At 35.2% G+C, this 25591-nt stretch overlaps 1 protein-coding gene across 1 annotated transcript; it reads right to left on the reverse strand.

Moving 5' to 3' along the window:
• Positions 1–7502: 7502 nt before the first annotated feature.
• LOC140051274 (uncharacterized) lies at positions 7503–18659 on the reverse strand. Its single transcript, XM_072096430.1, has 3 exons — positions 18257–18659; positions 11710–11784; positions 7503–11498 (listed from the first exon to the last, which is right to left on the reverse strand). Exons 1-3 carry the CDS (start codon positions 18317–18319, stop codon positions 10074–10076), a joined length of 1563 nt encoding a protein of 520 aa, XP_071952531.1. The 5' UTR covers positions 18320–18659; the 3' UTR covers positions 7503–10073.
• Between the last annotated feature and the right edge of the window lie 6932 nt (positions 18660–25591).

Consider the following 25591-nt stretch of genomic DNA (forward strand, 5'->3'; position numbering starts at 1 on the left):
AGGTCCGCCGGCTAGAGGCCTAGAGGCTACGTACATGCCGGAACAGATGGATTATCGCTATATAAATAACAAGCTTGAACAAAAGAGCTTACGACAATCTTAGGTAATTTTTTTATTAAACGTATATAGGCCTACTTGCTTGGCGAATCCATGACTTTTACATCATTTAACAAGTTCGTAATCGGATCGTAGTACTGTACAGTAAAACCAAAAATCACCGCATCAACAACCTCGTGCGCGATGTGTACGATCTGTTGTTCAATTCTTTGCGCATGCTGCAGATCAACATTGGTAGAGTCCATTAATTAAGAGGGCGTTTAAAAATGTGATAACTATTAAAAACCTGTCTCAACCACTGTGTAATCGAGGCGTTTATTTAATTAAAACTTGGATCCCCCCAAAATTGATAATCGCGTATTCTGGTTATCACGTGCTTGGTTCACGGTTGGTTGCACGCTTCTTTTTAACTCGTTCGGCGGAGGTGAAATATGTTCGCCAATTTGGCAAATAAGACAATATTTTTCACCATTTCGTTTCACAATTGCCGTTTGGCTCCAAAAAAAAAAAGCCGACCTTCATTTTCGTCAGTTTAGGGTCGGCCGGGCGTGGCCAACACAATAATTTTTTTTTTGGCCTTATTTAGGAATTTCTGAGCTGATGAGTTCGAAAAAATGGTCAAATTATTTTGAATTTTTATAAGCGAAATCAATATTTTTTTCGGATTTGTTTTCGGCGAAAGTGAATAACTTTTTTATAACTACAAAATGGTCTATTCAAAATTTTATTTTTTTCATCTTTACTTTTGATGTTTTGGGGGACAATACAACTTTAATTGACCTAAAACTGCTCCAATTCCCAAATTTGAGGCATCAGTTTGTAGTAAGAATTGTTTGTTAAATTAGGAGCATACTATACAGGTTTAAGTCAACAAACACTCTTTAAGTTTGTCAAATGCTCATTGACATTGATCCGGCCATACAATAATGTTATTCATACATTTCTTAGTTAAATCAGTAAGTTGTTGTGCAATAGTAGCATACATAGGAATAAACTTCCTACAGTATAATAAACCCTAAGACCTAAAAATGCACGAACATTCTTTGGCATAATCAGTACATCCACTAAGTACAGTATCCATCAATCTCTTGAAATGTAGAACTACTGTTCTGCATCCCAAACGGTAATACATTATATACTTATTGCCCAAAAGGCGTAATAAACGCTGACTTGTACTTGGTGTCAGTGTCCAAAGGAATCTGATAAAAACCCTTAGTTAAATCAAGTGTCGAAAATGCTAAATCTTTACAAAGCACTAATACTACCTGTTGTGACTTACTGTTGTTGTATGTGGGCACCTACTGAAATTTCTCATATGTATAGACTTGAAAGGGTTCAGAGAAAGGCCACTAGAATAATTATGTACAGAAAGGAAGGAAATTGGAACACTTCATATTTATATAGGTTAAAGACCCTAAATATTTTAAGTATTGAAGATATATTTAAAGTGTATAGACTCACATTAGGTTTTAAAATAATGCATGGCCTCTGTCCATCATCCTTTAATGAGTTTGTGAGATCAAGTGAGAGGTGTGAAGGGCGGTTAATACATTGGAAGGCAAAGACCAATACATTTTTAAATTCATCGTTTGTTATTTTCCCTAGATTATGGGAGCAACTTCCCAATGAAATTAAACAATGTGCTACAATTTCAGACTTTAAAGCCCAACTCATCAAACATTTGATCTCAAAATATTAAGTTGTAATTGTTTATATTGTTTATTCAATGCAGCTTATTTTTAATTGGTGTATCTCATTATAACTTTGTTTTGTTTTATTTTGACTTAATTTGTGCTACTTAGTTTTGTTATTTTTGTATTTTATAAGTAATGATGGAGTAAGAGCAGTTTTCTGTTTGGGCTCATGCCTATTACTTGCTCCTGGCAAGATGAATTGTAAAATGTACTTTATGAACTTTTGCCGAATAAATATTATTATTATTATTATTAAATATACCGAGCCCTAGAAACATCATATAAATGTCGTAAATTCTCGGCATTTCGTGTGGATCAACCTCAGTAACTTTATTCAAGGCTCTGTAATCCGTACATAATGTAATATCGCCACCTGGTTTAGATACTACCACAATCGGAGATGCATATGCACTATTTCTATTAATCCTTTATGGCATGAGGAGTATGACCTCTGTCGAATGGGAATATCATTAATGGTAACTATAAGACGTTCTCCCAGGTACATCTGAAAACATATCATAATGATTCTTAAGTATGTTGTTCATCTCACTTAATTGTCTAGAAGTTAACTCATTCGATTTTTGAAGCTTGTGTTTGTAAATATTTTTGATCCAAGTCTCTATCAATAACGTCAATACTCTCAGAGCTAATCTCTGTCTTATCATCAGTTTCATTATAAACATCATAGATGTGTACAGTAACACAATGACATTACGTTCTTCTTTGTTCATGGTCCTTATCAAGCTATCTATTGCAACTATTAACATGAACCACCTCTTTTAGTTTGACGTTTATCAGGCATTTGTATAAGATAATTTACTTTTAATACCTTATAATTATGCCCCATCTGGTAAAAATACCAGAACTTCATCATTTACATCAAATTGTCTATCTTTACAATTTCTATCATAAGGCTGTTTCATCTTATCTTGATGTTTAATCATATTAACTTTAGCTTTACCCATTCATTCACTAATGCGCTCTCGAATTTCTATAAGATATGTAATGACATCCTTAGCTTCATTATCTACGGTCACCCATTTCTCTCTAAATAGCCTCAAAGGTTCTCTAATCGTTCTACCATACAACGGCTGGAGTGGAGAGTACCCTGTTGCCTTGCTTGGCACTTCCCTATATTGAGGAATATAGTCATCCCATGCTTTATACTGTTCCTTTGTGAATGATCTTAACATATTCCTAAGTGTCCCATGGAACCGTTCAATTAAACCATTAGTCTGGGGATGGTAAGTCCCTCTTTGACATGAAATATAATGGGACAAAATTCATAGACCATACCTTCAAAGTTTAAAGAAAGTCTGTTCCAAATCAAAATCTTGATACAGTTCACTGCCTGTATAACAATCATTTGCCAACATTAAAATGTCAGTTCACCAGTCCAAAATTTCACCGCTTTCTTCCAAAGCACCATACAACGTTCCACCAACACAATCAGTTCTGCTTTTCACCGCTTCCTTCCAAATTACGATACAACATTCCGCCAACACAATCAGTTCTGCTTTTCACCGCTTCCTTCCAAGACACAATACACGTTCAACGAACGATATTGTCACCAAAATAACGCAGTCGTGAAAAGCACAGATGCTCACCTAATTGTGAAATTCTTGTTGTAAGCGTACGCCCCTATTATATACCCAGGGAATTTTCACACGTTGTCATTGTTACTGTATATATTCCCAAAACAAGTACTGTACGAAATAGAAGCTACCTCGCCCGATGCATTCGTTGTCATTAACGGAGATTTTAATCGCGGATCATTGAAGAAGACAAGTGAGTACTACTACCAACACGTTACATGTCCTACCCGCGAAACAATTATATTAGACATTTGCTACACAAACGTGAAAAACGCATATGTTTCAACCCAGTGGCCGTGCTTGGGAGATCATTTTTTAATCGTACTAAACCCGAAATACATTCCATTATTTAAACGAGAAAAGCCAAGGACTAGTAGTAAAGAAATGGACAGCGGAAGCAACGGAACGCCTACAAGATGCATTTGATGATACGGACTGAGAGATGTTTATTAATGACGCTAATGATCTGAATGAAATTACGGACACAGTGTCTGAATATATAAACTTTTGTAGTGATATGCTTATCCCAACTAAAAAGGTTAAAGTGTCTGCGAATAATAAACCGTGGATAACCAAAGATGTGAAAATTATTATTAACCGGAAACAGAAAGCATTTTCTGAAGGTAATAAAGCGAAATTAAAAGAGGTCAAAAAAGAATTAAAATGTGCAATACGTGAAGAAAAATACAAGTTTAAAAATAAAGTTGAAAAGAAGTTCACGGAAAATAACATGAAAGAGGTGTGGCAAGGGATGAGGTTAATGAGTGGCCATTATACAAATAATATACAAAAATCCGTATCGCTACCAAAAATTGACAAAGAATATGCAAATGAATTAAATATATTTTTCAATCGTTTTAACAAATATGATTTTTCAAAAGAAATTAAGGAACGGAAGTGTCAGCTTGAATCAAATATAAATGACATAAAAATTGATTGATACAAATGAGGGTGAAGTATATAAGTATTTTAGAAATTTGAATGCTAAGAAAGCTCCCGGGCCCGGGCCCAAATATTTTTAAATCATGTGCAATGCAGTTGTCGTATATTTTCTCAATTATCTTTAATTTGTGTTTCACAACTAGTTCACTTCCAGAAACATGGAAACAATCATCTATTGTTCCTATTCCAAAAGGTCGTGTTATTAAGTATATGAATGATCTCAGGCCAGTGGCCTTAACATCAGTTGTAGGTAAAATATCTGAGAAAATTGTTTTAAAATGCTTAAAACCAATAGTCACTATTATACGTATACTGATCCCATGAAATTTGCATACAGAAGTGCTCGGAGCACAGAAGATGTGATTGTAGTTAAACTTGAAAGGCTGTATCGTCACTTTAGATAAAACAAAGGTTGGAAATTCAGTCCGTGTTATGTATTACGATTTCTCCTCTGCGTTTAACACCATTCAACCCCACTTACTGGTAGATAAGCTGTGTAAGATGGCCATTCCCTTTAATATGATTCTATTTATTCTGAATTTTCTAACAGAAAGCAGTATGTGAAGCTTTGCCCAACAGTATGTTCTGATGTTAGTGTTTCCAATACAGGCGCGCCACAAGGCATTGTATTATGCCCTTTTTTGTTTACCTTGTACACAAGTGATTATAGATCTAAATATGATTATTGCCCAGTTGTACGATTTGTTGACGATACGGCGATGATTGGCTTGATTGAGAAGGACGATTGCACTTCATATTTAAATGAGATAAAAAAAATTGTAAAATATAGTAATGATAACTTTTTAGAATTGAATGTTGAAAACACAAAGGAAATGATTATAGATTTTAGAAAGAAAACGAATAAATGTGATCTAGTTAACATAATGGGTAGACAAATTCAGATGGTGGAAACATATAAATATCTGGGGGTTGTATTTAACAATAAATTGACGTGGAATAACCACTTGGATCTCGTTATGAAGAAAGTAAATACTAGAATGTACTGTTTAAGACAACTAAACAAGTTTAGTGTAAATAATAATATTTTGATTACATTCTATCAGTCTATTATTGTTGGGGTTTGGAAATATTGTATTGCAGGGTGGGGTGGAAATTTTACAGAGGGAGATAAGGGTGTAATTGATCATGTGGTAAGAAGGGTTGAGAGGATGTCTGGTTTGTGTCAGCAGTCAATGGATTCAGTTTATTGTGAGAACCTGGACAGGCTTTTTGGGATTGTGTTCAGGGATGAAAGTCATCCTTTGAATTCCGATTTAGGCAGTCTCAGGAGTGCTCGCAGTGGAAGATTGCGATCCGCGGCTGCTGACACAAACCGATATCTTTTCTCCTTTCTGCCCACAGGTATCAGGAGACATCAGCGGAATTCATCCAGATGAGCACCATGAAATAATATGTTATTGTTGTGAGTTTTTAAAATTGGTATTGTTTCGTGTCGTTTTAAATATTGTAATTAGGATGTATTTTAAGACGAGCAATGTAATTTTCTCCTTGTGGGAACGAATAAAGATTATACTTGATACTTGATACTGAATCAGATGAAAAAGTTTGAAAACTATTGCAATTTGTTTTCGGTTACCCCTTTTTTTCATAGATTGCCTGGACTACCGTTTTAGGCTGTATTCACCAGCAGTCTACTTAACAAAGAGCTTTTTTTAATCCTCATCATGATATCTTTTTTTTTAAAGAATAATGTGACAGATTGAAAAGGCGTCTGGTACCATAACGTTTATAACCGTGCTGATCTGTCTCCTCACTAGTCAATAATCACATAGTTTTTCAATGCAAAAACAATTGGTTGTCAGACACAATTGTTTTTGCATTGAAAAATTAGGTTTAAATATATAAATAAGTTACATAAATATAAATGCGGTACAACTATTTTCGCTACCCTATCATAATGGAATCGTCCAAATCTTCAATCGGTAAACAAAGTCTGTAGTGCAATCGTTGGTGCATGAAGATGAACAACTTGAGAACGAACGACTTGCTTGATGATGAACGACTTGAGTACAAACGACATTAGAGCGAACGACTTGAAGACGAACGACTTGAGGACAAACGACTTGAAGACGAACGACTTGATGACGAACGACTTAAAGACGAACGACTTGAATTGAGGACGAACGACTTGGGGACGAACGAATTAATGATGATTGACTTTAATGATGAACTACTTTAAGACGAACGACTTGAGAACGACCGACTTGAAGACGAACGACTTGAGGACGAACGACTTAATGATGAATGAATTAATGATGAATTACTTAATGATGAACGACTTAATGATGAACGACTTTAAGACGAACGACTTGAAGACGAACCACTTGAGGACGAACGACTTGAAGACGAACGACTTAATGATGAATGACTTAACGATGAATAACTTGATGACGAACGGTTTGGCTTGGTTATGAAACAAATAGCTTCATGATGATTGGTTTGGCTTCTTGGTGATGAACAATTTGACTTCATGGTGAAGGGTTTGGTTTCGCGATGAACAATCTGGCTTCACGATGAATGATTTTTCGATGAATCGTTTGACTTGACGGCGACCGATGTGACTTAGCGATGAATGGTTTGGTTTGACGATGAATGATTTCACACATGACAATGCATGACTTGACAATGAATGATTTTACTTGACAATGAATTGAATGAAAAATGATTTTAAAAAATGGTGTGGCTAGAGGGTGTGAATGATGTAGGTTTACGTTAATTTTTTACATGAATGGTTTGTTTTAATGATGAATGCATAGTTGTTGAATGTTATGGATTGAGGACTTTTGGCGGACTTGGCTTGCCATAGCAGTCTTTTGAATCGCGTCAACCAATCAAAGGGCGAGAATCCAAAATCGTTCTACCGTGAGCCCTCATAGACTCTCTTTTCCTAGACGTTTTTTGGGTCCAGCAGCTGGGACCTACACATTAGTCGCGTTTACAAATTATTGAAAATGTCAGCCTTAGATACTGTATAGCTTTCGCGATGATAAAGCTTCTTATTGATTATGTCCTCTGGAGTTTTAGCTGGCTAGAGCCGCGGCGCGAAAAACTGAAATTGGGGAGACCAGTGTCTAAAGAAGGATGATGAGCTTTCTAAATACAGTGTAAAACGCTTTAGGGCGATTTTGAGGCAGGTTTTTTCAGGGTGTACTTCAAGTGCATGCACTGTAGAATAATACTCAACATAAAAAAAAAAAAAAATCATTTGTATAGTACTTTAACTTTAATCATGAGCTCTTACCATACACATTCGTGCCTATCAAGCAATAATATTATGTGCAGATTCAATACAAATCAACATAGTTATATATTAACATTAATAAAAAAGCATTCAATTCTTGAGAGTAGGCAACTGACTAACAATATTGAAATCAGGTAGGAAAATACCATCAACAAAAATTGTCTATTATAGTTTATTCTTAAAATAAAGTTTGTTTACCAATGAGTATCTGGGACAAAAATACCCATTTCATTACGGTATACGGTATCAATTCTCTTTTCTTACTAGTACAATTTTTTAATTGAATGTTACGTAAATTGATTGATCACCCAATCTACCACTATATACCAAGTGAAAAAGACATTACAAAATAATGTGTTCACAGCAAAGGGAGAGATTTTGGACGTTTTACAATGTGATTATTTTACAGTAAACCTGGCATAGATGGAGTAGACAACTATAATAGTTGTGGCAACCATACCACTGTACTTTCCACTGTGCCAAATAGTATGTATCTATACAGAATAAATATAACATACATTTCTATTAATTACAACTATTCATTATAAACCAATTATATTTATTCATTTTAATTATCATTGCATTGCTGGAAGAATTTGCAAACACCACTACTCATATTTGAGATTAATAAAATAAAAAAAAAATCACCAAAGTAATTAAATTTATAAATCATAATTTGGCTGCTTTAAAGCCACTAATGCCAGGAATATTATCAGCTCAAAAGTAAATACTGGACTAGGCTTAAAAATATAGTATTTTGCCATTTCTAAAAAAAAAATGTACTGTATAAAGATTGAATGCTGTGCAGTATTTAGTTGCCAAATACTAATATAAAACCCTAACAACTTAGCAGGAGTGTAAAAATGTTACATATCCCTGGATTAAGCTCTGTCTATACTTTATGTGAAAAAAAAAGTGTGACATTCCCAAACATGGTAGTGATATGATGTCATTGTGTCCATTATGGGCACATCACATTTGTTTTCACATAAAGTTTGTTTGCTTAAGTTAGCACACATGAAATACACCTACATATACACTTGGAACAAAGTATAAACAGGCAGGAGTTAGTAAATTTCCATTAATTCCTATTAATGCAGTGTTTCAATACATGCAAATTGATTGTGTATTGAAACAATATTGTGTAGTCAACTAATGACCTTAATCTTAACTTCTTGATCTACCTAATGCAGTACTCTAGTATGCATTTCAATCACAATCCTTTTCTATATAATTTGTTCATAGAATATTTTCTATTGTAACGTACAATGACATTTTAAAACGGGAATATTGTTTTGAGTACTCCTTTTCCAAAAACCATAAACATCAATCATTCGCCTAAAAATTATCATTTATACTTTTTTTTAATATACAATAAATGTATTGTAAATTTGTGTTATATCTTAAACATTTTATTACTTAATTATGAAACAAAATTTGTTTCATTTAATTAATACTCTTGGTTAGTTTTTATATTTTAACATTTTTTGTACAGCTTAAATGTACACCGAGGCCGAGCTTCTTTTCTATCATCAAACATATGCTGCTATAAGCGAAAATGAGTTATTAAAAAAAAGGTCATATACATGGCTGCAGTCGCGTGCTGAAGTTAGTGTTTACCGACCAACCGACAAAGTGAGCTGTAGAGTCGTGTTGCACATGACTAATTATGACCATTATGTTGTATTGTGTGTGTGCATTGAAAAATACATGCATCTACTACAATAATACAATTTAGTATTGGCAAAACAGATTTAGTTTGTGAGCATGAATATAATAGTTGCAGGTAATAAATGTTCTTTACTTGATCTGGCTGTAAACAAGGTATTAATGTATCCAATTCAAAGGTATTTGTCAAAATGTATTATCACCTATTACCTATGAACAAACCCCAAAATTCATTACTCCATCAATTGACACCATCAATACCTCCTATATTACCATATTCTTCACTACCCAGGCTACCGTAGTAAAAGTAGTCATTATTATAATACTCATTCAGTTAAAACATGGCGAAGAAATAGTACAATATTGGAAGGTTTGCTCACAAAAAAACATGCACTTCTTTTTCAAGTTTATGGTATGATACACATTGACAGTGAATAAGAAACAATTGCTATAATTTTACACTCAAAGTTCATTCACTCAATCATCAAATATTTTTCAACATAAAATGACACAAATAAATGTTGGTTATTTGGTCATAAGTTTATTATGTGTTATCAATTTCACTACAAGTAAAAATGTGCAAATACATTGTTTAGACATGTAAAAGAGTGACATGTAGCATTTATTATCGTTGTCTCACTTTAGGAATATTTTTAATTTCTTTGAAACTAAGGTCTTCTCAATACTTCAATTTACAGTATACATTACTACAACTCTAAATTGAACAAATACATAATGTCAACTCAAATTAAAATTGTTTTATCACGGTAGTTTCAAACTAACAGAATAGCTCCAACATTAAATGTTGTCAAAAATAAAATACTTTAAGTTAAACCTGTAACAAAATAAAAAGAATTATTCTAAGCAAACATACGGTAATATATGTAAAGCATTGTCATCGTTACTATTTACGGATATCGAGTAACTGTCGGACCAGCTACGCCAATTGTGGTCGGAATCATAACAACCATTTACACCTGCCCATTCAGTTGTATGTATGCGGTCAATTTCACCTTCAGTTACTATGTGAACAGGCTCATCATACATATCAATCGTCTTTATTACAGCATCTTCTGTGTTCATTGAACAAGATGATATTGATGTTTCTACATTTGATTCTAAAAATGAATTAGTTCTTAGTACATTTACATGGCAATCATTATTGAAAACAATTTGACTGTAAGAATCTAGCTCTTCAGCAGGTTGTTTTGTGGACAATAATGTACTTTTATCAAAGCAATCTTGATTATTTTTACAAATTGTTGCATCAATTAAAACATTATCATTAAATAGTGATGGTGCATGTAGTAGTCCTTCATCGTTTTTAAAAGATCCAACAGTACTATCATTATCATCATCAAATATTGATACACTTTTTCCACTATTATCTTCTTTATCAAATATTGATGTGGTTTTTACTTCCAGTTCCTCATCAAATATTGATTGAGATGGAACAATGGGCAAAGATGTCTTTTTGTGTTTTTGTTTATGAAGTGATTCAGATAGCGCAGGTGAAACTGCATTACACCCTTTCCCATATTTATTACTTCTTGGTGATGAACTGGATTTGGGTGATTTTTTTGATCTATTAAGAGAAGGGCTTCTTTCTGATTTTGATAAACTAGGTGACGATTTACTACATTCTAAACGTCCTAATGAATTACTTGATTGAACTCTTGGTATTTTTTTGGCATTTTCTAAAGAACTAATGCTTGGTGATAGCGTTCTGTGTGAAGTATGGGGCGAGATTTTGGAGACAGATGTTGATGCACTGGAGACAGATGTTGATGGACTGGAAACAGTCTTTGCTTGTTTTAATAGCTTTTGATTTGGTGGTACTTGTTTGTGTTTGATTTCACTAGTCTTTGCTTTTGCAACTGGTCTATTCGAGTCTGTTGGAATACCATTTGATGAGTCATAGACTTGAGTCGTTTTAACATGTTTTGCCGAGGTTTGACTATCTCTTGGGGATAACAAATCAATTTTCCTCTTTTTGCGATTGGCAGGATTTGTTTTATCAATGCTAACTTGTGTGGGAGCACCTCCCTGTACAGAGCACACTGCATCTGATGAGTTGGGTTTTGAAGTGGCAGCGTTGACTGCCAATGTAGAACTAGAGGGAGTTCTTTGGTTTACCTGTGGAGAATTACTACTGCTACCATTGGAATTCTTTAAATGTTGTTTCTGCCACTGACGAACTAGTTTACGGCATCTGTTTGTAAGTTCTCGGTCAGTGGATTTCTTCCGAATGTCATTTACAAGTTTTCCTAATCTAGTTTCCTGGGGGGAGAAAAAAAGTATTCTTTAAAACAGGTATTGAATTGAAATACATCAAATTATAAGCAATTTAGTTAAATCCATTTAATTATATAGGTTAACATATACTCCAATATTTTTACAGTGTTAATGCGCTTCAAAGGATTTCATTTGTTTGTTAAACAATTCATAACAAACTTTATTAAAAATTGAATTATTACTTCTTAGCACTTACTTCAAGTGATTCTTTGGGAATGAAGGTTCTCTCAAGCAGATGAATGGCCTCCAGCACATGTCCCATGTCAACCACCTACAAAATAGTGTAAAAATTACTATAGTATACACTTATAGTAGATTGTGGGTCACATGACATTACTATGTACTATAGTGGCACTTTCGAGTGCGGTGTTATATAATCTTTAGTACAGCAATTTCATTTTGCAGGCCCATTTTTGTTACACAGCAAGACTCAAGAGAGCAACCACACGCAACAAGAGCTAGGCTGATCATGTATGATTAGCCGTTAGTGTACGTTGTCTGTAATTGTTCTACTACTCCACGTCCAAAATTGGAGCTCTGCCTTTTCAAATTGTTTAGGCCTTAGCCTAGCCTCCCGTTGAAAGTGTGTGTGTATAAAACAAATATTAATAATGTGTGTGTTATAAACAAATAATGAATGTATTATATTCCTACAATGGTACAAATAATTTCAAGCGGTGAAAGATGAAATTTGTTATTCATTCATTTTATTGTTCCACATAAAATAAGTAAAAGATATGACAAAGACAAAGAAAATAACCTGGTTAATTATTTGTTTATGTGTGGAAACTCAAACAAGCCAAAAAGGGCTTTAAGGCCGAGTATTCCAAAATACATCACATTGTACATGGTAACGTATAATTGCTTTCTAAAAAAAAAGAACAAAAAAGCCAAACAGAATTGAATATCAATAGAAAGGAAAAGTAAGATATAAATTCCATAGGTGCAAACTTATTAACTATCTAAAGAAAGTAAGGTCAGTGATAATTTAATGTTTAAAGTTAAATTATTCCATAAAAATGGTCCGTTAAAAATGAAAGAATTTTTCCTGAGTGTACTTTTCATCAATAAAATTTGTTTTACAAATATATAAAAATGTTTAACAATATAAAAGGTAAAAAATTACAAAACAAGAAGAGAACGCCACAAAACATGAGTAAAAATAAATAAACGTATTGTAAATCGTCCATTACATTTAAAATTTTTGTTAAAAAGTTGAATGACTTGTGGAAGGAAGGAGAAAAGGTACCGGTTGGTACAAGAGGTCGGTGTCCGAAAGCGCCCACTGCGGACTATGTAGTGGGAGTTGAGTTTATTGAAAAGAGGGTGACTGGAGTCATTTAAAAGAGATTGAAATATTCTGGATATGTTACTGTAGTTTTACTCTTTTAAGCCTCGCACACCGACCTCTGGCAACAACCAACTATCCGCTCAACCTTCCTAACACCACCAATAATTCTGTTAATATCTGTTTTATTTTTCATTCCCGGCCCAACAAGAAATACGGTATTTCCAGACTCCGCATATGGCTGTAATATAAATGATAGTAATGATTTTAACATCAACATTGAAAGAAGACATTTTCCTCGGACAATAAAGAGTAGACGGAAATTAACCTTTCATGATACAGTGAATATGGTCGTACCATTAAAAGTAACACCTAGATATTTAAATTTATTAACTTGTTCAACCTCTATCATCTATTATAATAGGACAGTGGATCGGAAATCAACGATGATCTCTCGGTACAATATGAAATAGACAGTAAATTAACAGAGTATGAAACATTTGTATTGACTTGTCTTCAGTCTTCTGTGTTACTGTAAGCTTTCGAAACACAAGCTACAATACAAGGGTCCGCCTTCTACAGTACAAGGCCTAGACTGCAGACTCTGTACACGTGGGTGTTTTAATAGGTTATGCGTCTAGGTCTTAAGTTAGCAAAGTTTAATACAATGAATTAAAAACACTTAATCAAAATAAAAGGAATTATGAGGATGCTTACAAAGTCAGCCGTACAACCAGTGTTGCCAGCGATAAAATTTAAATTATGCCGTATCCTGTCTCAAATAATGCCAGATTGGGAAAAATAATGCCAGATCCCCAAAATGTGGTCCTAAACAGCGCCACCAACGGTTGAATGTCTAATAAACGTTTGTAAAACCCCAACTGACACAAAATAGGGCCTAAATTGTATCCCTATGTCGTTCAAAAATTGTATTTTTAGTTTTGTGAGTAATACTAATAACTAATAAATCAAAAAATATCTGGGGTGCGAAAATGGTAATTGCAAATGACACAAACACCAACCCACGAACCCTTCTCCACCCCCCCCCCCCACCCCCACCCCCCAAAAAAAACCTGTTACAGCCATGGAAATTTAGAATTTTTGAGCTGAATATGAGAGCTGCTCGATATTTGCACTTAATTTCAAATATGAAAGGATCTTAGCCCACGTCACCATAATTATAATAATTGTTTGATTTATTAGGTGTTTGATTGAATTATAATGAAATAATAATCATTCAACATCATCATTCAATTTTTAATCATTCTTGCATATCCATTACTTGAAAGAAAGTAAATAAATAGATAAATATTAGTAGGCCTACACCTGACGTTTTTAATACAATAAGTAATGAATAGTAATAGACACTTTTTGTGTTCCATACTTTGTTGGGCAGAGTTGACGTGAGGCCGAGTTGACAACAGGCCGAGACTTCACCGGCTATTATTCAATCTCCCTTGCCAAAGGGAATGTTAAATCGACCAAATACAGTTGTGCTAATAAAAGGAATTGTGTTTAATATATCTTTTGTATAGATTGCCGCCTCCTTCCGTGTACTATCCTGATGCGAAAGCTCACTAAAATTAACTTTAATAGAGTAGTTAATGGATACTGTAGGATGTTTTAGTTTGACCAGTATATCGACAAAGTACATTGTTCATTTAAATTGTTAATGCCGCAAGGGCCAAAACTGCAAATTGTGAACTGGATGCAAGGCGGTATGAACCAATTTTTATCCGCTTATGCAGCATATGTAACAGACAAATATTTTCATTTGGTTAGCAGTACTGTAGTAATGTTATGGTTAGCATCTACAATGAAACAGGGATTTGTTATTATTCTTGCATACAGTACCACAATATCTTTCTTCGTCTGATCACATACTTTTTTTAAAGACAGCACATTTTATTTTGAACTATGAAGATGTAATTTTTAAACCATTAGATTGGTCATTATTGACAAATTAAATAGTTTTTTAAAACAATTTTTAGTATTTATTTTTAACTCCTTTTCCTGTAAAATTGAATCTAGTTTATAAAACTAAAGCACTTGACGACAGTTTTCACGTCTTTTACCTGGTTAATGTTGCAAAAAGAGTAATCGGCAATAATCTATAAAGCTCATTGGCCAATGGTGACTCTGCGAATGTGCGCTTTTTCTCGCGAACGAAATTACGCCGATGAATACGCATAAATCCATGTAATTAATCTCTGGCTAAATAAAGGTAGTGCAATGAGTAAAAATTCACTTAAGAAATACATTGCTGTAAGCTGTTTTCAAACTATTAATCAGCCCACTATTATTATTGAGCTCAGCATCATGCTTCTCGCGATGAAGAATTTCCTGGATAGACGAGTCGAGCGAAAGACGGCGGACCATGGCTGTTGAATGAGGCGGGCGTAGCCTTAACGGATTAGTTAGGGCCTAAAATTTTGCTCGGTGGCAATTAACTTTAATGTTTTAATTACGTCTGGATATAAACAATATAACTCAGTTTTGTCATCGGCAATATTTTATACATACAGTCAATTTTGTTCTGCTTAAAAATTTAAAGTTTGACACCCTTGATTTGGCTAGCATGAAAGCATGTCTTGATCTAATTTTGTGATAATTTTGTTTTTTTAATTTGGCTAAAAAGGCGTTAGCATTTGACTGTCAAGTAAAAAAGGTACTACCTTGGCCTACACCTAAATTCAGCTCTTTGTTTGTAGAATTTAACTATTTTACCAATAAAATTGTGATTGCAACTGCTGATTTTGCTAGTTAAATTTTTTACAACTAGCAAAGGTTGTTACTCGAAAAAAAAGTAGGATAATTTCGAGCCCCGTCTACTACTACTAGGTGGGCCGGCGCTAGTTCCGTTTCGCACCTGTCATTTATTTCGACTCAAAATTTGTTCAGTAACTTTATCGTGAGTACCACACCTTGGAATTAGGCCTCAAAAATACTTTTATGAAGGAGATCACACAAAAAGTAACAAATAAATCCTTTAAATTGATGAATTTACAGACGTGTTTCTCGCACATCGGCATGAATTTCGCATACTCCATGTTCAATGTTGTTGTTTCTATGGAGCGCCAAAGGAACAATCATAATAGAGGGCTAAAAACTCAGTATAATGCGTACATATTTAATGCATTTATTGGTGAAAATTACGTTCAATTTTAACATATTTTGTCAATGTCAATGCAGCAAAAATGTTACTATTGATACTGTACATGGTTTTCGCAGTTATTGTTAACTTTTAAGAATGAAAATCAACAAATTCATCATCATATTACACTCTTAGTCTTAGGCTAGGTAGTGATGCTGATTTATGCCTAGGGTCGGTTGATATTTGAAAACAGCACATTACTACGCTCGCGCTAAGGTCAAATTTTCGTTCGCCAAAATGGCGGAAGGTTTTGACAAACATTAGCCAAATTGAAAATCCTTTAGCCAAATTTAAAAAACCATAAAAATTCGAAAAAATGTTTATTAAATAAATAATGTATTATTATTATTAGGTATCCCAATGAACCTGATTTTCGTTACTACGATTTTAACACGTTCGTGAAATTTCAAAAAGTGACGTGTCTTTGAAGTTAAAAATATACTATTTCTTATGTACCCATGAGAATAAAAATTATATGGAAAGAACTTGTTTAAGGGATTATTTTTATATATTTATAATCTATGTTTATTAAATATTTTAATAGAAAACGCGAGTCGAAATCCGCGCCCTAAAAATAACTTTGGAAAACACCTACCCATTTTCGGCTTTAAATACTCTTTATTTTGATATGTAAATCGGTTATTATTATTATGTACATCCGCCTCAAATGTCAATTTTAACGATAAAAATTGAAGTCTTTCTCATTATCAAAATCTGGCTAATTTAGTATTGAATTGAAGCTAATTTATATTTCTGTTTGATAAAACACATCGTTTTATTTGACTTTGCGTGGACCTCGTGCGAAGAGGCCAACAAGACCAACCCCTGAAAAAAATAATCCTTACCATAAATATCAGTGTTTACCATTTTCCTTACGGGGGATTCAGTTCTCCGCTTATTACTAAATTACCGTCGCCCAGGCAATGTGCATGGTATGCATGTATTAGCGCGTTAATTAATGATTGGATAACCCCCGCAGTGGACTGTTCCATTTTCTGAACTAGTCTTCGCCGCACACGAGGCATGTCGCCACTCATCATGGAATATTTGCTTCGAAACATCAATTTTACTGATATATGTTTCTGTTTACATTTTCTTCTCGAAATTCATTTTCTACGTCGAAGAATAGGGACTTCCCCTTTTATTCGCTCATCATGTCGACGACGGCCGGCCACGAACCAATCACATTAACTGTGTGTCATTAAAACGTCATCGAGGCACGCTCTGCGCATGTTTAAACAGAACTAAAAAAATGAACACGGCAATCATGACGTCGTCACATAAAATGCTGTGGTGGTAAAAGGTGTACCCGAGTCAGGAAGTACCGAAGTGTGGCGAATTCTCGCTCCCATAAGAAGTCACGCCGACCGACCAGGCTAGGCTTGGAAATGTATTTTCGCCAATTTGGCGAACGAGGCAATAATTATTTTCGCCAAATGGAGACTCCAGTCGCCATTGGCGAATTGGCGAGCGGTTAGCGCGAGCGTAGCATTATGATTATTAACAGTAAAATGTTGCAGCATTTTTATTGAAAAAATATATTAAAATTAAACGTCTATTTCAATAATATTAATAGATGCATTAAACAGAAGACGCATTCCACTGAGTTTTTAACCATCTATTATAGTTGCTCTTTTGGCGCTCCATAGAAACTAAAATATTGAACTTCGTGTATGCTAAATTCGCGAACGGTATGCGAGAAACATGTCTGTAAAATCATCAATTTAAAGGATTTATTTGTTACTTTTTATGTGATTTTTCTTCATAAAAGTACTAATAATGAGGCCCAATTTTAAGGTGTGGTATTCAAGTTACTTAAATTTGGAGTGAAATGGAAGTCGAAATAAAAACAGGTGCGAAACGGAACTAGCGCCGGTGAGGCCTACTACTCTATCATCTAGCCTAGGCTAGGCCTAGCCTAGCAAGGCCCTTAGCTCAACTCAAGAATACTGAATGAAGAATACTGTACTGAGATTGTCAGACATTGCATTGTTGTATTGACTAAAAATGGATGGAAACAAACAAGAAGTAACAAGTTATAATATGGCCTAAAAACTTGAATTGGTAATTTAATAGTTGTGTCTAGGCTACTCTTCGAAGCATGTTATCCCAGCTAGCTCACCCGGCATTGGTATTGAACAGCCCATTGCCTGTGTTTTGTACAGCAATTGAGTTAATCTGCGCAGTATAGATCAGTGTGTGGCCAGACAGCACACACTTCACACGAAGGTAGAAATTGCTCCTCTACAAGATGACCTTTTTAAAGAAATATGGGCACAATTTTAATTTCAAAGTTCTTACATTCGCATCTTGATCGATTGCACTTTGCAGTTTTTCCTTGATCTGTTGCGCGGACAGCGGCATTTGACCGAAAATCGGCGGTCAAACTCAGCCGTGTTGTTGCGGCTGCACAACGAAGGCCCTTGGTAGACATTACGGCAATTTCCCTCCGCAAGAGCGCTGAATTCTGGGATACACTATGGGATGGCCGGATCTCCGATCATGACGTCAACTGACGGAAGTTTCCGAAGATGACGTAAATCTTTCATCCGAATAATGCAAATGATAATAATTGGAATGATTCATTTTATAACAGGTAAATTACATACTGTCTGAGACGATGAGGGCAGTATTCTCACAGAAGTTCATTCATCACTCATTTGGTCAAAATCATTCTCAATAAAAAGGGATTAAACAAGAAATATTTCTCGCTTGTTGACGTAACAGTTTTAAAGATATATTGTCCCCCTGAAAAATATTTTTTATTTCAAATTTGTTTTTGAATGTGTCATTTTATTGTCACATAATAGTTATTATTCATGTTACCAAACAATTATTTACCTGAAAAAAAATGTAATTTAAAGCAAAAAATACTTAAATTGTTTGTCAGACAAAGGTTTTGGGGTTATAATTTAACGTTTCTTTTCTCTTTTTATAATGATTAATGTGAATACATTTTTTTTTACAGAAGTGAATAACTTTTGTATTTGAAGTAAAATACAACAAGAATTCATACTTTGATATGTCATAATTGTGCAATTGAAATTGAAAAATAAACAAGAAATATTTCTTACAAAAAACGCTGCTCGCTTATTGAAAAATATTTTTTATTTCAAATGTTTTTTAATGTGTCATTTTATTGTCACATAATAGTTATTTTGCCTGAAAAAAATGTAATTTAAAGCAACAAATACTTAAATTGTCTGTCAGACAATGGTTTTTGGGTTTCTTTTCTTTTTTTATATGTGAATAAATATTATATTTTTGTTACAGAAGTGAATACTCAATTTCTGTCACTTTAGTTAATTTTATTGCTAAGGTCAAATCTGGGGGTCACTTCATCACCCTAGATATTTCAATTGTGAAGTATCCTATTACAAACACAAACTTTAATGGACTGTTTGATAATAATTCAATGAATATCTGACAGTGAATATACCAGAAATGCTTAGGGATTTGTAATTTTAGCATGACATGTCCTAATAGACTCTTTCCCAGACGTTTTTTGGTCTACTGTGAATCAATAAATCATAGTGGAGTTTCCATTTTCACAAAACTGTCTGTCCTTAGAACTATAACTGCTGCTTGCTTTAGCTTCTGATTGAGTAGTCCTAATGGGACGTAGCGGGCTAGAGCAGCAGCGTGAAAATACTGAATATGTAAAAGATGATGTGCTTATTAAATAATTTAAATAAAACTGATGTCTAAATAATATTGTAAACTATTGTAGAAATAAGACGAGTAGACCAAATGATGCTTTAATACTAATCAGTTTATTGTTTCAACTCTTACGATCATGTGCGTGTCTGGGGATCGCATAACGGCATGTCGTGACCCGTATGATAAACAACTTTAATAAACAATGAAAATGACTTTAAGAACATCGATGTTCTACAAATATTACTTTATTATACTAAACAGACTCAATTTCTGTCACTTTAGTTAATTTTATTGCTAAGGTCAAGTCTGGGGGCCACTTCATCAAGCCGAGATGCTTCAAGTGGTGAACAAATTGTATTCTATTACAAACAAAAACTTTGCTATTATATAGACTGTTTTGATAATAATTCAATGGTTATGTGACAGCGAATTACAGTATTATAATATCGGTCAACAACCAAAATAATGTTTTGATTATTTGACAGTGAATGATTATAATACTGGCCTAGGTTGACAGCAATAACAAAGGCCCTGTTTCTGCTGCCAACTAAATACCGTATATTATACGGTATTTTTTGAATACCGTATATATACGGCGCTCATAAAAAATATACCGTATTTTGTATACCGTATTTTCCCCACAAAATTTGTGGAAAATATACGGTATTTTCAAATTTATACCGTATTTTATGTACCCGTTTCTGCTGCCAATAAAAAATACCGTATTTTTTTTTTACATGACAAAAAGTCACCATTCGTGTTTTTATTTTCTGTCGCTGTTAGCTGCTTTACACTTCCTAGAGGGTGAGCTCGCTTCGCTCGCTCCCCCTCTAGGAAGTGTAGACAATGGTTCTCGGAATGATAATGTTCTCCTTATACATTTTCTGTCGGTTACCATTATTGAAAATGCTTGACATTCGTAAAACTAAGCTACTTTGTTTCACAGTGTTTTAGATGATTAATAACATTTTAAAGTATAGTTTTTATTGTTTGGTAGGGCCCTTTGCAGGCCCGTATCCAGGGGGGGGGGGTGCGTTGGGTGCAGACGCACCCCCACAAGTCCCAAAAGGTCCACTATTTCCTCGGTTGGTATTTTTTCTTGTCTTGTTTAACTAAAGACAATATCATTATATATATACAAAATTTACATTATCAATGGTATACAAACAAAAATATGCTAATATAAAATGAAAAAATACCGGTAATTAAATTACGGAATCTGAACTGACTACAAACTCGATGTAAAACATGCGCAGTCGATCATGTGACGACAAGCAATAGCTTAGCGCTTCATGTACGCGGTACGCGGTATAATATACAGTAAAAACGTTCGCGTTCACTTCATATAGCTTCAGCGCCTAGAAAACCACGATGTTCCATTGACCGTGAGAGTACGTCAGAGGGCTAATATGCACTTTTATGCATTCATTATTGCCAGCGATCTAACTTACTAATAAACATTAGCTAGGTACGCACTTGTCTGGCGGTATCCTTTTGTACGAATCGTTCAACGTTGGGTCGAGACGCGTGATATCAAGTTTCATCCAGGGACCAAAATGTGTAATGTAGTTATTTTCCAGGCGAAGTTTACCGACGGTTACCGAAGGGAACACGTGTACTTTTTGTCGGGGAATATAATATACAGTAAAAAGCGTTCGCGTTCACTTCGTAGCTAGCTTCAGCGCCTAGAAAACCGCGACGTTTCATTGACCGTGAGAGTACGTCAGAGTGATAATATGCACTTTATATGCATTCATTATTGCCAGCGATCTAACTTACTACTAAACAATAGCTAGGTACGCACTTGTCTGGCGGTATCCCTTTGTACGAATCGTTCAACGTTGGGTCGAGACGCGTGATATCAAGTTTCATCCAGGGACCAAAATGTGTAATGTGTTATTTTCCAGGCGAAGTTTACCGACGGTTACGTCGTGTACTGCGTCGACGTACGCTACACTACAGCAAAAACGAATTATGTTAATTGTTCGTTTGTTCACCAATTTTTTAATTTACAAGTAACCTTCTGTACCGTGGGGCACCTAAAATAAATTTTTCATCTATTACTAAACAAAAAAACATGCCATTTTCGCTTAGCCAACATTATAGCTATAGTTATTACATTTTCAATATCCTGTATGTCATGAATTTCTCACCACTCGGAAGTCCAGATGGTACGCATGCATACACCTGGGAGGAATAAACTTTTTTCCCCGACTGAAAAAGGTCTACGCTTGCGTTTTTTAAGCCTCTAGGCCTGATGTTTCCAAAGTATAAAATGCAATTTTTTGAAGACCTGCAGCTCTAGTTTTAAACATTTTCTTAGCTCAGCCCCAACAATAAAGCTGGTCATATTTCGAAGAACAAGAAGTACATTTTCCGAGACCTAGCATCTCTATTTTTCAAACATTTCTTAGCTCAGTCACAACCCATGATAGGGACTTATATATTTTTTTTCATGTTTTGAAGTATAATAAGTCCAATTTCCGGGACCTCCAACTCTATTTTTCTAAATTTTCTTTGAACTTTTATTTTTTAAATTGAAAAATATGGATTGAAACAGTCATCGCGCATCGTTTTTTTGCACGCAGTATTTTATTTATGCATTATAAAAAATGGAAAAAATGGCTACCCTAAATCTGATTAAAAAGACCTCAAATGACGCTAGAACGCGTTGCTTCCGGGGGCTTCGCCCCCCTGGACCCCACCGGGGGCTCTTGGCGGCCCCTGGCCCTCAGCCTAGTGATGCTCGCTTCGCTCGCATAGCCCCCTCATCGGGGAATGTAGCCCCCGCGTCGGTAAGATCCTGGCGCCACCCCTGCTGAGTTGGCCTCATCATGAAAGCGTTAAGTTCTGGTGTCCATCGTTCAACTAGCCCAAGCCACAACAGACAGTCTTACATCAGTCTTTAGAACGTCAAATAACGCAAATTTTTCCAGGGCCTTCGGCCCCTGGACCCTGACCGGGGGCCCTTGGCGGCCACCTGGCCCCCAGCCATTGTTGCTCGCTTCGCTCGCACCCCCCCCCCCCCCATTATAAATGCTGCATACGGGCCTGCTTTGGGGAGGCGGAGGTCATTTGAGGGAGGTGCTTATTCGAGGGATATATGTTAAATTTTTTAGTTTTAATAATATGGTAACATTTATAATCAAATGAAATCCTCTAATACAGTAGATATGAAAAGTGGTAAAAAAGAATAACAAATGCTTGGTTAATTTTGTAGATAACAGTGCGGTGAATTCTACTACAAATAGTATAATTGTGTTATTATAAATGTGGATGGACGTTTATTGGATAGTTGGTTTGGGGGGGGGGGGGGTTTATTATTCAAAGTGATGTTTTATTGGAGAGGCGTTTATTCAAATGAATACCATCCTAATAATTATTAATACATTATTTAATTTAATCATCTTTTGAAACTGCCGTAACAGAGTGGGCCCAATAAAGAAGACATTACGGCTTGCAACATGGGCAGACATCTCGGTCCTAACGGGACACAGGAAGATAGCCTACAGTTATTCCTGCAAGCTTACTCAATAAAACTCAGCTATCGGGATTTCACTCGAAAAATGTCTTATCATCAAATCTCCCTATGTAATTTTATAATACTATTCCCCACAATATATTCTGATTCTTTATGACGTATTTTTAATTTGATCTTTATTAATTTGCAGTATAATTTAACTACTGTACCTTCACACACGCGTGGTATGTTTTAAAATAAACAAAAAACTGAAATGGCTATGACTCCTACTATCTGATTTTTTTTTCGTCTTCCAAAGGGACACTGTATTGATTGATGGAAAGTGCCTGTTTCCAGTCACCTTTAGGGTCAAATCTATTATTTTAACTGCTCCCTTGTGTTTAAAAGAGAGAAAATATTTGAAATCAGGTCGTTGCAAGGTGAACTTATCTTAAACCCGGAAATTACTTTGACCGGGAAGAATTGAAATTGAGAGGAAAATCTAATGTTGAAATCATAAATGTTGTTAAAAAACTCTTTATAATATCTTCCTAAGATATAAATATGGAACAATAGCGTCGGCGTGCACACTAATAATGTTATCAAATCTACGTTTCGCGGTACATCTCGGATAGATAAGGTAGGTATCCAAGGCGGAGATTTGTACCGAAGTTTTTGCATTGTGCTCGCCTATGTCAGAATTAACCATAATTTATATATAGATGTATAGATATATTCGGCGAAAATGTGGAGCGAAGACGTCACAGTTTTACTAAATAAATGTGTGTGGGGAAGCTAAAATGTCTGACCAACTAAAAGGTAATAAAAGGGACAACCACATTTATAAAGACATTTCTAAAAAAATAAAGCAGGAGTATGAAATAGACTTGTCTCCAAAGCAAGTAAACTCAAAGCTGAAGAGCCTGCGAAAGCAGTACAACATTGCAAAATACAATAACTCGGGGAGGGAACAAATTAATTGTCCCCATTACGATGTTTTCTGTGCTCTCACAACATCTCTATCACTAGGGCTAGGCTGTTGAAAGTGAGACGTAAAACTTCCTTTATTGCGACTTCTTGCCAGACATGGAATTAGATGTTGATATTAAAAAGAATTCTGCGCAGATGATAGACGGTGGTAATACCCTGCATATAGACATTGACAGAATGGCACAAAGTATCCATATGCCAACCATCCAGGTAGATAACAAATCTGAGAGGACAGTGGTCAGCTGTAATGTGCGACCACAGGAGGATGTGGATGATCATCTTGATAGTTTGAAAGAAAGTGTATTGATGCCGACAACAGAGAATCTTTCACAATGCCCAAGTGACAACAATAGAAATAGATGGTGAATGCACAGAGAAGGGAGATCCAACTGTTGGTGGGCTCACAAGAGGAAAAGGAATGTCAGAAAATCAGCGAAAAGTGTGGGTTGTGTCAATGCCAGCATGTGCAAGCACTAATGAAGCTATGCAGAAGTAAAGTGATGTGTCATATCACCATGGAGAAATCAGTCCTAACTGATTTCTCCATGGTCATATGAAACTAGTGACCAGCACAACAGATGTAGGAGATACATATCAGCTTATCACCTACCTGACAGAAAGAAGTCCTTTTGTTGAGAATAACTCACTATTTAATATAGCTAATGGCATGGCAGCGCAAGAAGGACTCAATGTTGAAAGATCAAGAGAAATTGGGGAAAAGATTATTTCATCAATAGTTGGAAAATTTGTAGAAGATTTCAAATTCCGAAAAGCTGACCAAGCAGTCACACTAAGGTATTGGGTAAATCTGTTATGGTTCATCTCCAGCTGTTATTCCAGCGACTTATTAGGCCTACTATTCGAGATCGCTACTAAGGAGTGCCATCTCTTTTCAATTATGAACTCTGTAGTTATCCTCCTGCATTGTTTGATTCATCTCCCACTGCAACCAAAGAAGGTAGTCCTAGCTGATACCATTTGTAAAGCTATGTTAGAAGAGCAACGCAAACCCAGTGAAGAGACCCAGTATGTTCTTGATGGTATCAGCGTTACAGTGCACTTCACAGTTTGTGAAAAAATCTCCAAGGGAACCTCACATGTGGAGCCCCAAACATTGCCACCAACCTCTGCAGCTGCTGTTTATCACAGCCTCTGTGTGTATTTTCGAATAATGCAATGGAAAAGATCAAACAGAAATATGAAGCCAGAGGAATGGGGTTGGCATATTGTAGATGGTAAATATCTACCTAAGCAGACTGATAAATCCCCAGCACCATCTGAACTGCTGAATGTTATCTGCTGTGGTTGCAAGACCCAGTGCAATACGTAAAAGGTGTACTTTTTGACACGGTCTCTTCTGTAGTGATGTGTATAAAGACTGCAGAGGAATAAGCTGCATGAATTCCGAGCCACCAGACTTACGTGAAAATTAATTGACGCTATTAGTATTAGTGCGCAAAATGTTTAAAGAGCAAATGGCTTACAATAAGAAACAAATAAATACCAACGTGACTTTATTGAACAAT

The sequence above is a fragment of the Antedon mediterranea genome, chromosome 6 (genome assembly GCF_964355755.1).
Source record: "Antedon mediterranea chromosome 6, ecAntMedi1.1, whole genome shotgun sequence".
Lineage (NCBI taxonomy): Eukaryota > Metazoa > Echinodermata > Crinoidea > Comatulida > Antedonidae > Antedon > Antedon mediterranea.

Coding starts and splice junctions, on each gene's coding strand:
- LOC140051274 (XM_072096430.1), bottom strand. CDS start 18,319: ATGCCGCTGTCCGCGCAACAGATCAAGGAAAAACTGCAAAGTGCAATC. Junction 11,785..18,256: donor CAATCGATCAAGATGCGAAT/GTAAGAACTTTG, acceptor ACTATTTTGTAG/GTGGTTGACATGGGACATGT. Junction 11,499..11,709: donor TTCCCAAAGAATCACTTGAA/GTAAGTGCTAAG, acceptor TTCTCCCCCCAG/GAAACTAGATTAGGAAAACT.